General features: G+C 29.8%; 1 protein-coding gene and 1 long non-coding RNA gene across 2 annotated transcripts in view; one reads left to right on the top strand and one right to left on the bottom strand.

Moving 5' to 3' along the window:
- Positions 1-1,390: 1,390 nt before the first annotated feature.
- Positions 1,391-5,917, bottom strand: LOC148304471 (uncharacterized). The gene is made up of 3 exons (XR_015838337.1): positions 5,563-5,917; positions 4,056-4,256; positions 1,391-3,658 (listed from the first exon to the last, which is right to left on the bottom strand). It is a non-coding gene; the product is annotated as an uncharacterized LOC148304471 (long non-coding RNA).
- Positions 5,918-8,365: 2,448 nt separating this feature from the next.
- Positions 8,366-14,387, top strand: part of LOC148304470 (uncharacterized) — a 58,534-nt gene continuing 52,512 nt past the window's right edge. The window contains exon 1 of the mRNA XM_088268224.1: positions 8,366-8,523. Within this exon, the coding sequence (XP_088124350.1) occupies positions 8,493-8,523 (31 nt within the window). The 5' untranslated portion in view covers positions 8,366-8,492. The remainder of the gene's footprint in view (positions 8,524-14,387) is intronic.

Below are 14,387 nucleotides of genomic sequence, written 5' to 3'. Positions count from 1 at the left end.
GATTTCATATTCAAGTAATATTTTATTTTTATTTTTATTTTTACAGATTATTGCAGAGGATCGATCAACCGAACATAAAGTTACGACAAAAAATAAGGTAAGATTTTTAAAAGTTGTATAATATGTTCTTAATTTAAGTTTTACAAAGTAAATACCACTTTTTCTTAAAATCTATTGTGACGATGTGTTTTGATGCATTTTGCATCAATTTCAAACAATTTTAAGAAATAAAACTTAAATAAAAATGTATAGATTTTACCACAAAGTGATAAAATGTCGAATCAATGAAATAAGTTTAATATGTTTAAAAAAAGGGTAATATAGGTTTTTATAACATTAAAATAATTTATTTCCTGTAAAAAAATATGTTTTAATGGTGTCCACACCTTATGAATGAAATGTATTTCTTATGGTAAATATTATGAATGGCATTTTGGAATAGGTCTACCTCCGAAAGCATGTCAATCAGATAAAAGCGTCTCTGAATTCTTGTTATGGGTAGAGATGCATCTTGTGAGCGCATACACAGGCCCAAGTATGTCAGAAAACATTTTTATAGTGACAACTTCATACAAATGACTGCGGTCAAAATATTCCAGACCAAAAACACGATGTAAGCTTTTTTTATCTTTATAGCTTTGGGTTCGTTAATTGGTTTGACTTCACTGTGTGGTTATTAGCGACCTAGATGTATTTTGATTGTGTTGTAAAAGATTGACATAATTTAAATACTCCTTCAGAACGCATACACAAAAAATAACCAATTGATAATATTTTAAATGTCTGAATACTCACATATGTTTTTTTAGTTCACGTAAGTAATCCTTGGTTGAAAATACATGATTTTATGGTTCCTTTTTTGTTAAAAAAATTTGATTAGTTGCCTCCATAGTGTAATAATGATCAGCACGCTCGGCTACCTTACTGGAGGTCCCAGGTTCGATTCTAAGGGAAGGGTGTCAAATAAATATAAGTTATTTTTTCACTCTAATACTTATTTAATATTACCCTGAGCGGGACCTGAAGCGGAGAGCTGATTACCTTTACTTCATGTTTTAACGATCAAGGTAACACTGCAATTATATGATGCAGTGCCCTTTGCACCATCGGGTGCGGATGAGGGTTAGAAGAAGATTTTTATTTTCATATAATGTTCCCATGATCTTTTTACGAATTTCATGTTAGTACCGTAACATATTTATGTTACACACATGTAGATACAGACCCTCATACATATATTAATTATATAAATTAAGATAAAACATGTATAAAGACATATTCATGATTTATAAAATACAATTAAAGTAAGATGTTTTAATATCATATAAATATTATAAGAAGAGATAAATAATAAGTAAAAAAATACTTTAAAGACAATCCCCTACTTGTGAACTTCTTTAAAAAAATCTTCAATCGAGATTTATAAGGGATTTATTTTTTTAGAAAAGTAGTCAATGTTAAACGGTGTGTGAGAAAGTACAAAAAAAATATTGATGGGTTTAATTTTAATTGGATATGTAAATACAAACGAGAATATATACTAAGTTTTTTTTTAATGTTAATTAATCTAAAATAAATTATAGATCACCTACATTTATTATTAAAACATTCACCATCACAAAAATGACATTCACAGCAAACTTTTTTAAAACTAACCGTATTAACACATGAATGAGTGACGCTTACACCCGTTCAAAAAAAACTTGGAGGACATTCATAAAAAATAATAGGAATTTAATACCTGGCAACCTATAAAATCCTTTCCGAACAAATAAAAACCATCTTTTCATCATTTTAATAATCGCCGCTGTGGGTCAATTATTTGAACGCGGCATGGTTTGGTTTTTTATTATTATTTTTATGTTGTCCTAATTTTAACGGGCAGATTTTACACCAACCTGACCTCACCGCGAGTCGTGCGGTCCAAGCGCAAGAGGAGACTCTTTTCAACACTCTGTATAAAGATTCTCAACATTTAAAATAAACTTGATCATCCTCTAAATATTAACTTTTAGTTATTGAACAAATTAACTATTTTTAGTATATATAATATTGGGTAATATTCGGTAAAATCGTAGTCGTACATGAGAAAGTGACCAACTAACAAAACGTAAAATGTTCAGGAGGGCCATTTAAGTCACTTTTGCTTGGCAAGAAAATAAACATCAATACAGTTAGTCATTTTTAACAAGTCAGTATATTATACTTCCAAGTTTAAAATCCTTTAGGATTTTTTTTCAGGGCAATATTAAGCTAGTAAGATATCAAATAGTCAATGATCACATTTTTGTAAGAAAATGCACTTGGTCACTTTATCCTGTATGACTACGACATATTAATAATGATATGCGAGACAAATACATGCACCACAACTTATTATTTTTCTTCAAACCCTTATCCAAACCCGAGGATACACAGGGCACTGCATCATTTAAACGCATTATTACCTTGATCGTTAACACATATGAAAGAAATGTGATCAATCCTCCGCTTCAGGTCCAGGGTAATATTGAATACATTTTAGAGTGTAAAAATTATTTTCTATTTATTAGACCCCCCCTGTGAATCGAATCCGGGACCTCGATTACGGTAGCCGAGCGTGCAGACCATTATACTACGGAGGCGGACAGACTACCACAAATAGGCATTTAAAAAACGTCAACATTTGTATTGGTATTTCAACATACATAATAGTATATAGAAATGGAGATATCGATGTCAGGGTATTTGTATGATGAGTCATTGGGTTTCTATTTTTTATATCCATAAAATACTTGTTTTTTACCACTTGAGTATTGTATTCTTACGACTAGTTTCGAAAGCTATAGGTGCTTCTATCTACGTGCTTAAATATAATTTTTTTTTAAATATAAAAAATAATTACCTCTTAATAGTTGAAGAATTTCATCTTTTTAAAAAAAAAAAATTCTACATAAGGGACTTGAAATTGTTAAAATAATATTTTTTTTGGTTATATTTTTAAATGACTTAAATAATTGTTTTCCGAACTATTTTAACAGAGTTCAATATAAAATTTATATTTGAAGCACTAACTTTGTGATTTTCCATTTTAAAATTTAAATGTAACTTTGTTTTTAAATCACTATTAATATTTCATTATAACTTAATTATAATGTCTTCCGGTTTTGAAGCTAACCGCTTCTTTATCAAGACTGATTAATACTAATAATAGTATTAATTAGTCTTGATAAAGGTTAGCGGTTTGCTTCGAAACCGGTAGACATTATAATTAGGTTGTAATAAAATATTTATATATATATATATATATATATAGTGTTTTTATCTAAAACAAAGTTACATTTTAATTATAGAGTTTAATGTTCCCACCCATCCAATAATGCCATACTGTATGTAGTATTGAGCCTTATTCAAGACCTTCTACGTATATTATTCTTCTTCAAACTCATCGTCGTCATATTTTAGGAACCTTTTTTGCCTCCAGCAGTTCCGTTCGGTGAACTAACAAGTATGGGAATGGGTTACAAGACGGATGGTCATTATGAGGGCTGAGCAGTTATGAACGGAGATGAATGAAACTGGATAAACGATCTTCCTCCCATGCCCGATACCATGTCGAGAAGTGGATTGGCGGCGCGACCGTTGCGGTTTTGACGGCTCCCATTGATCCTTTTTATTCCTGTATTTACAAAGGTAACGTTTGTTAATGACGGTTTCTACCGCATTTTTATCTGAAGAAACCAACCACTGAATAAATCAAGATCCAATTTTAAAACCATATGACCATTAGGGCCATAGCAGAATGGATGTGGTCTTCAATGTATAATCCATCCAGTAACTTCGTCTTCTAACCATTATCCGCACTCAATGGTGCATAGGGCACTGCATCGTATTGATGCAGTGTTATGTTGATCGTTACTTACTTGAAGGCAAGGTGATCACTCCCGCGCCTCAGGGACCAGTCCAGGGTAATATTAAATAAATATCATGGTGTAAAATAAAGAAAAAAATATTTTCACCCCCCCCCCCTGAGAATCGAATCCGAGACCTCCGGCACGGTAACTAAACACACTTACCATTACACCATGGAGGCGGACTGAGAAATCGCATTTCGGCTGCATTCAGTCTACGTTCATCCTTCTTTTTCCAATTCTATGATTCACATCCATACATCAGGGCTGAAACTAGGACTCCATTTTGCATGGTATTTCAAATACTTCAAGGTGGTTGGGCCAGGAATTGAAATAATCAGCCGGTATGTATGAAGAGATGCATGACTGTGGAATAAGCAAATATTGTTTTGAAAGATAGATTGGTGTGGGGTTTTATTATCTCGGTCTACTTCTGCAAGAAACGGCGCGTGATGGTTAGTTAGTTATGTGTATGTACCGTATATGTATATTCGCAGTGCTTTCAACCAAGTATTGGCCTGCTTATAAAAAATAAGAATTTGTTAATGTAGGTCTTAATGTATTTAAATTGAACAAATAAATGAAAATAAAAAAGGAATCATTTTTTTGTAATCTTTTGCCAATACATAACTTCTATTGAAAAACTGTATCAATGTTTCTCCTCTTGTTTCGACACCAAAACAAGGGATGAACAGCGTTATAATGTGATAATTTTACATAATGACATGATATTTTATATTTTACCGACATTCTTAGATGATTGAAAAATTGCAACGTTTATTGTGGTACCAATTTCAGTCGGAATCGGAATGTTAAGACAAATTTATATAACAACCATATCATTATTTTTATTAAATAGGTATACTGTGCGGTAGAAAAATTTGGTGATTCAATCGTAGAGGGTGATATTTAAATAAGAGTCATCCTTACAACCCTTTTCCTGCTTAAAAATAATCATTGATAAATTGTCTAGTTAAATGAAAAAGATAGAATTTTACATATTTCTAATATGTTTAATTTCACAATGCTTATGGGTATACAAGATATTGGGGAGCTGTCAAGAATCACGTTGTCCACCATGAGAATTGTTTTGTATTGAGTACGTTGCTGTTACGTTCAATAAATGGTGCTGCCATTGCTGTCAAAAAAGGTGTTGTTTGATAAACATATATTTTTACCACAGGTTTTCTTTGTCCCATATTATAGTGGTTAATACACTTGGCTTTTATGCACCAGGTTCTGAGCTCAAAATGGGTAAAAATAATTTCAAAAGTATTTTTTATTGCAATATTTATTTTCTAATATAACCCTGGACTGGTACCGGAAGCACACGATTGATCACCTTGCCTTCATTAAAAAAACTGTTAAACTGTTAAATTCGTACCAATTTGCTGCAGTGCCCTATGCACTATTGGTGTAGATAAGATTTAGACGAAGAATAAGAAAAACACCTAACACAGGTGTATATAAAACGCGCGTATTTAATTTCAGCGTTGTGTCAATATTTAAAAGCAATCGGTGGACAATTTAAAAAAAATAAGATTTTGAACTAAACAATTATTAAGCTCATTTTAATTAATATAGATTGTTTAAAATTTCAATTGTTTTTATTTAATTTCTTTAGATTTTCTTATTTCCTTTGTATTTAAATGTGGTCTTGAGTAATACAAACTTGCGGGATAAGGCCTTCGTCCTTTTACATCATTCTCAAAATTCGTCTTCAGTTTTAGCTTGTATTCTTCACGATTAGTTATATTTTCGCTTGGAATCAGTTGCGCTCTATTCATGTAGAAATGGTGATCTAACGATAGGGGTAAGAATACAGTGCTTGATTTAAGAAACATTTTGTTTTCGATGTATTTATTCCATTGACTCTTGAGTTGTGGATTATTTTCAAACGATAACCGCGTCATTAGGCGTCGTTTCATCAGTTCTGTCATATACAGCGGTAACACATCAAAGCTTTCTTGCATTTTCAAAAAATACTTCTAATAAATTCCATCAACATAAAATTTCCCGAAACGTCAAAAAATACGTCGTTAATTTTTCGATTTAAAATTCAACTTTATTTTATTTTAAATAAGTACTTATTTTAAACTTATGTATATTTTTGATGAGTAGGTACAAAATACAAATGTTTTTATAATTATTATAATGGATACATTACTTTGTACTACATTTAAGATTTGTACCTACCTACATTATTAGTGGAATTTAATTTTTTTAATAGTAAAATACAACTACTTAATTTTTTTACACATGTTTTGTTTCACCAGTGACCAGATTTCGTCGTTACTGACATCATCAGACTGATGAGAGGCTGGACAAAATTTATGTTGCATACACAGAATTGTACCTTTGACTACACAAAGCGGTCCATGACAATAAATGTAGAAGTTTTATTTAAATTTAGCATTAATATTTTTATACTCTTTTTTATTTTTAAAAACTTTAAACGTAGAAAATTGAAGATACAATGATAGATCAAAGACGCGTGTTAATAAAGGGATACGTTTTTAGAACTGTTTTCCATCATATTAAAAATAATTAGGTACTGACCACTTTTCTTAATAAGACCTGATAATCACATTTGTCAAACTTGTCCCTCTATTATTCTTATACCTATTCTCCATTGTTTTAACCTTATCTAAATTTAAAATAATGATTCATAACTTTTGTCAACAACTTCAAAAAGCTCAATGATTTTCTACATTTTAATTCACCATATTACTGAAAACTATTTATTGTCTTGAAATAAAAAAGTCTGAAAACATCTGAAGACAAGTGTCTGAAAAGCATTTGATGTGTTTTTTTTAAAGAAGCACCTACGTATTACACATTACAAATAGAGACTAACTGACACGGTTCAGGTATTTTTAATCATAAATAACCTACAAATTTACTTTGTAGCGACAAGAAAATAAAATAATTTTTTAAGACATCTTAATAAAGTATGTTATATTCCTGGTCGATTCATATAATGAAAAAGCTCGAAAGCACACGAAGTATTAATGTCTCAGGAATTCGGAAGCGGATAAGAGTGAGTCAAATCAGTTTGTCAGTTAAAAATTCAGTTATCCGGCCGCGCGGTTTCTTATACAAACATTCGCCGCCTCTGTTATTAGATTCGATTAGCCATTGATTTATCTGCATCCAATTTGTAGGCAGATCAAATAAGGCCGTATATTGATTGCATAATTATCATGTTACCTTTTTATACTAAACATATCACTAATTTCAGCTATGCTGTAAGCTTATGCTGAAAGGAAATCAATCTGTGCGGTAGGATTTTTTTGTTCAACCATCCGGAATTATTGAAATGGATTTTATATTTTAATTTTATTTATATAAAGGTCCTTGCGAGTATTTGTTTGTGGTGATTTATATTAATTTTAATTTATTTAGTGGTTTTGGCGTTTAATAATTCATAATAAAATAAAATAATTCATTTCGTATTAACTAAAGCGGCTGAATTTCTTTGTAGATTTTAGAAGGTCACATTAAGGATAAATACATAAATCTTTTTTAGGAGGTTTTAAAATAACACAAAATAAATAAATAAGACGGTATGAAATTAAATAGTTTCATTTTTTGTAAGACTTTGAAGATAATTGGCAGGCGAGACTGAATAGATAAGGAAGGAAGTTATATAAAATACAGCACTACATCCTGACCAAATAAAACAAAACTATTTTTTCTATATGTAGATATATAAATATATATATATATATATTTATATATATATATATATATATATATATATATATATATATATATATATATATATATATATATATATATATATATATATATATATATATATATATATATATATATATATATATATATATATATATATATATATATATATATATATATATATATATATATATATATATATATATATATATATATATATATATATATATATATATATATATATATATATATATATATATATATATATATATATATATATATATATATATATATATATATATATATATATATATATATATATATATATATATATATATATATATATATATATATATATATATATATATATATATATATATATATATATATATATATATATATATATATATATATATATATATATATATATAAATAAATATATATTTATATAAAAATTATACATATATCCACAAAACTATATGTATGCACTCATTACACTCCTTAACACGAGCAGTTATAAAGAATTTAAATCAATATATAGAAATATCATTACTCCGCCAAATATTCAAAATCGGTATAAAAATTTACCAGATTTTATTGCATAGCATTTTTAAAGCTGCATCATTAAGTTAAGTACCTACCTAGACAAAAGATATATTGCATTTTTTTTTAAATATGACAACAATATTAATTTGGACACGTGCATGACAGGACAGCTGATATTCGATATTTCAAATAATTAACAAATGCCACGCCACTGCGATTTGACATAACGATGTCAGCTGTTAAACTTGTGTTTTTTTTTCGGTTTACATACGTTAAATTTTCGTATTTATTCGACTGAATCGGGATATTGAAATGGCTCTTGCACGAATTTCATTTGGCTCAAGAGGATATGTGTGAATGATTCAATACTCAAAAAATAGATGTTCAGGTGAATACATTTGATATTAATATTTATTTGAGTCTTTTACGAATGAGCACTACTAGGGTGCTTGGCTTGTAATTTAGACCGAATTTTATCGTGACATTGAAAACTCTTGTATTAAATTGTAATTTATAATTAGTCTTGTATGTCTTTTATCATTTTTATTTTTGAATCTCTATTTTTGTGTGCTTGGCATTTTAAGGTTAATTTTTTTAATTTATGTCTTTTTCTTATTATAAACGCTTTTTAAATTAAATCTGTCCGACAGCGTTTACTCGCTTGTTATTATGCTAGATCAGCGGTCGGGGAACCGGGGTAAATTATTACCACATAACTAACTAACCAACCATCACGCCGCCTCTCCGTAGGGGTAGGCAGAGAGAATCGAACGCCACACCACTCTGTCTTTGCAAACATTCTTCACCTCTTCTACATTCATGGATCTCGTCATACAACATACCCGACGATTATTACGACTTCTGACCTGGCCGCTTTCAAGTATTTGACATATCTGATTGTGCCAAGCTTTCCTCGGTCTTCCTCTGCTTCTTTTTCCAACTACATTCGCCTCATAAATTTGTTTAACCGTTCTTTCTTCACTCATACGTTCCACATGTCCAAACCATCTCAACCCACCTTTCTTAATTTTATCGATAGCTTATCTCAGCCTTACATTCTTTCCTTATTTCATCCTTCGAACATCTATCAAACATCGTTTTGCCACACATTCGTCTAAGGGATCGCATTTCAACTGCATTCAGTCTGCTTTTATCCTTCTTTTGCCAACTCCTTGCTTCGCTTCCATACATTAGAGTTAAATGATTTTTTGTGGTAGTAAGGAAAAATTTTCTAGTTTACTTTTTAATAAACGTGTACGATGTTAATAATATATATATATATATATATATATATATATATATATATATATATATATATATATATATATATATATATATATATATATATATATATATATACATATATATATATATATATTTATATATATATATATATATATATATATATGTATTTATATATATATATATATATATATATATATATATATATATATATATATATATATATATATATATATATATATATATATATATATATATATATATATATATATATATATATATATATATATATATATATATATATATATATATATATATATATATATATATATATATATATATATATATATATATATATATATATATATATATATATATATATATATATATATATAATATTTATGGTATTTCTCTTTACACACATTAAAACATCTAGATCTCTAGACATACAGTGACTAATCAGATAGAATATAAGATCCTTCTAATAATATCGAATTTCTCATTTGCTAGTCACATCCTTTCGACCTTCCGAGGTCACCCATATTTCGCATAGCTAAATATTACGAGTTTATTGGAACAATTCCTTTTTATTTTTACCCGGATTTTAATAAAATCTTTTTTTTACCGGTTAATATAATATATCTTTATAAGTTTAAGGTATTTTTACTTTGCCATTTGTTTTACTATATTTATTACATCAATATGTATAAATAATATATTTTTTGTAATTTATAGTTTTTTTTTAAATATAAATTATAAATAAAACACCTGTGTTTCACCACTTAAGCATTATTACGACTAGTTTGGGAAGATACAGATGCTTCCATCTACGAGTTTGTTAGTTTAGTTTAGTTTTGGAAGATACAGATGCTTCCATCTACGGGTTTGTTAGTTTAGTTTGTTGGTTTGTTAGTTTGGTTAGTTAGTTAAGTGAGTGTTAGTGAGTTTTTGAGTTTAAATTCAAATCCGTAGATGAAAGCATTTATAGCTTCCGAAATTAGTCTATAATACGCAAGTGGTGAACAATATGTATTTTATTATTTATATTCAAAGCATTTACTTTGTGGTCAAACATTTTAATTGATATTAGTAATGTTAGTAAATAACCACTCACCGACTACTTCTGTCTACCGGTTTCGAGACGTACCCGTCTCTTCGTCAGGACATACACTACAATTTAACAATCATGCGAACAACACTACACCACACCCACTTAGTACTATTCACATACACTATCACTACACATGCAAAACATGCAGAGCGAGTTGTTAGTCCCACCATGCTTTTGGGAAAAAAAAACTTGGTTTTTTTCTTCCCAAAAGCATGGTGGGACTAACAACTCGCTCTGCATGTGTAGTGATACTGTATGTGAATAGTACTAAGTGGGTGTGGTGTAGTGTTGTTCGCATGATTGTTAAATTGTAGTGTATGTCCTGACGAAGAGACGGGTACGTCTCGAAACCGGTAGACAGAAGTAGTCGGTGAGTGGTTATTTACTAACATTACTAATATCAATTAATATGTATTTTGTTTATAATTTGATATCTTTGGAACGAGGATATATGAATTATAAATGAGAAAGCTTAATTTTCTGTGAAAAAATCCAACCATTAATTAATTAAATTCAAATATGTAGGTATTAATAAAAATATAAATGTGTTAAAATTTAAATGCCATTTAGTATATAAAAATATATTTTAATTAACGTACCATGTATTTTAAATAATAATAATAATTGGCTTTTAAGTATGTTTATCCACTGATATTTTTCGTTTGAAATATACGTGTATGTTTATTATTGTATGATGGGTTTAGTGACGTCAATCAACATCTATATTATATTTAAATGACTACTTAACGAAACATCTACTGTGTTTTAAATTACCGTTAAAAATACAATAAATTTAAAAAAGCGGTAAAACATTTTAATTTTTCCACATACGAGGATGAATCTACTTTTTCATATGAAAATAAATCGTTGGTTTTATTATCATATTAACTGATTACATTACTATTGATAGCAATAAAAAAAAAGGAAATAAATTATATCTAAGTACCTACGTCAAAAATAAAGTTATTTACTTTGGGTTTGTTTAGTTAAGCATTTTTAAAAAAATCGCCAAAAAAATTTTTTTTTTCGTTTCACTTTAGGTTATGTAAGGTTTACCTAATTAAGAAATTAACTGACTACATTACTATTGATAAGAATTAAAAATAACAACACAAAAAAAATGTAATTAAGAAATTACGTTGAAAAATATTGTTTAACGTTAGGTTAGATTACGTTTGTTTAGTCCTAAAGAAAATAACATATTACGTTAATATTAATAACAATTAAAAATAACATAACTAAATATTAATAACTGCGTTTTTGTTTTTGTTTAAATTCAAGTCCATTTGAAATTATTGTCACAATGGGAATCTTTCTCCATGTAAAATATCTAATCTCGCTATTCGGGAACTAAAGCGTTAGAAAACATTCTCATATATCGCTCACTCCCTTCAACAACGTCATATATCAAAAATCGACAATTTTCAACTATGCATGTTTTCAGAATGCCCAGAAAATGTAGTATATCCCACCAAAGCGGAATATTTTAAATTTAATATTTACCCGCTACAGGGCAGAAACTGTTGTTTTTGCATTTTGAAGTAAAGGTATTGTTTAATTATTTTTTAAAATAAACATTAAATATTTTTCAAAAATGGAAAAAACATTCAGGTTTTCCATGAAAAGATCTGTTGCAAAGTAAAAAGTTCAATAAGTGGCTTGGTATTTATTTTTAATACATTTTATTATAATTTTAAACATTAAAAATGATCTGAAAAATGAAGTTTTTTTATATATGACGTTGCTGAAAGGAGTGAGCGAGACGTATCTTAGTCGTTTGTAATACATGTATGTACAATAGAAATTTATCGTATTACCAATAGCAATATGTAAAAAATAAATAAAAAAAGTAACGATTTCTACAATGATGAGTTTGTTACAATTTCCTGTACTTGCGTAAGTCAGCTACAAGTCCAATCGGGTCAGAAATTCGCGGGTCCATAAAGATTGGGCAAAAACACTCCGACCGCCCACCCAGGAGGAGGCATAATATGGTGCCCTAGTCTTCCACGGAGGTAATGAAGCGTTCTAAAATGCCACTACCAAAATCAAAAATTTGCAAGAAAGAGGTATCGAAAACCATTAACGAAATCTGTGCCTTGACCGCGATCCCCATTTACGCAGAACGTCTGGAAAGATTCAACCACTTAGACAATAAGTTGGCTATAAACTACTGCTGTATTTTGTATTTCGTATGGTAAATTAGATTTTTTACATGGTGGCGTCTTGCTGAACAGATTTCTGAGCAGTAGCTTGATAGCGCTTAAGTATCATCTTTGCGATCGCGGAAAACCTACGCCAAAGTTTTTTTTTCTTCGCTCGCATGTATCAGGCGTCAATTTAAAACGAGCTCCAGTTGATCAAAATGTCAATTTAAAAATAGCGCTAATCTATTTCTCTGGCTTCGGTGATTTATCGCTTTTGATGAATGCATCGGAGTTCCTTGATTTCATCGGATGCTTTGAGGCTTGCTGATCTCTCCCGTAGGTATTGTGGAGCACTGCCGGCATTTGCGGCAAGCGAAATTATGTCGTTCGGTGGGTATGAGAAAAGGCGGCTCTCGCTTTGACGGCCGGTGGCGTGTTTATCCGGCCGATTTTTTTCCGTCTTTCTTATTTGAATTTGCCTGAATCCATTTTGTGATAGGGCGATATATCGAATTTTACGAGGAGGGCGGATGTATCTCAATTATGGTCTTCAATAATCCGCCGGATTATCGTCGGATGAAATTTTGTTCTTGGAGCTATTACATTGTTATATCTATTTCCTTTTTTTTTTTAAATGTTAATAATTTTAGTGTATTGTAGTCATACAGGAGAGAGCGACCAAGTGCATTTGTTTACAAAAACGTGATCATTGACTATTTGATATCTTACAAGCTTAATATTACCCTGAAAAAATCCCAGAGGATTTTAAGCTTGGAAGTATAATATATTGACTTGTTAAAAATGACTCACTGCATTGATGTTTATTTTCTTGCCAAGCAAAAGTGACTTAAATGACCCTCTTGAACATTTTACGTTTTGTTAGTTGGTCACTTTCTCATGTTTGACTACGATATAACACTCACCGAGATTTTTTGTCTACCGGTTTCGAAACGTATCCATCTCTTCGTCAGGACAATCACTACAACAGCACGCAAACAATACTACACGTCACCACCGCAGCACTATTCACACACTGCTTCTTCTTTCTTTTTACATGTTCGCTCCCTAGGTAGAGCATATGGCTAACACAAGACGTCTCGAAGTCATTCTGTCACGGGCCATCTCCTTATCTTCCTCCCAGGTCAGTCCGGCATCTCGAAGTCCCGCTGAGTATAGTCGGTGAATGGTCGTCAGCGGCTTTCCGGAAAACGGTTCCAACCCTTATGTATACAAGTGAAGCATGGAGTTGGTAAACTCATGATGAAAGTAGACTAAATTCAGTCGAAATACAATCCCTCAGATGAATGTACGGCAAAACGGTGTTTATACATAGATGGTCGAATGGTGAAATAATGAAAGAATGCAATGCTTAGATAAGCATCATTGATAAAATTTAAAATGGTGTGTTGAGATAGTTTGGATACGTGGAATGAATGAGTGAGGAAAGAACGGTAAAACAAATTTATGCGGCGAATGTAGAATGTAGGAAAAATTAGATGAGGAAGACTGAATTTTTTTTTATATGATCAGGTAAATTAAATATTTGAAAGGCCAGGAGTCGAAAAAAAAAAAAAATTCAAAGATCTGAAAAATTATTATTTTTAGAAAAATAAAATTAAAGATGATTTATTTATAGTGTTTATAAATAAATAAAAAGAAACATGTTAATAAGCTTAAAAACAGATGTCTCCACGTACGTTAAATGCCTCTCTCTGACTCAAAACTTAACAGCGTTAAAAATATTTAGCAAAT

This window comes from Brachycentrus maculatus, unplaced genomic scaffold (assembly GCF_059751285.1).
Source record: "Brachycentrus maculatus isolate JH-2025_06_01 unplaced genomic scaffold, ASM5975128v1 h1tg000315l, whole genome shotgun sequence".
Taxonomy (NCBI): Eukaryota; Metazoa; Arthropoda; class Insecta; order Trichoptera; family Brachycentridae; genus Brachycentrus; species Brachycentrus maculatus.
The sequence above is the reverse complement of the archived record's forward strand: the minus strand, read 5'-3'. Positions and strand labels throughout refer to the sequence as shown.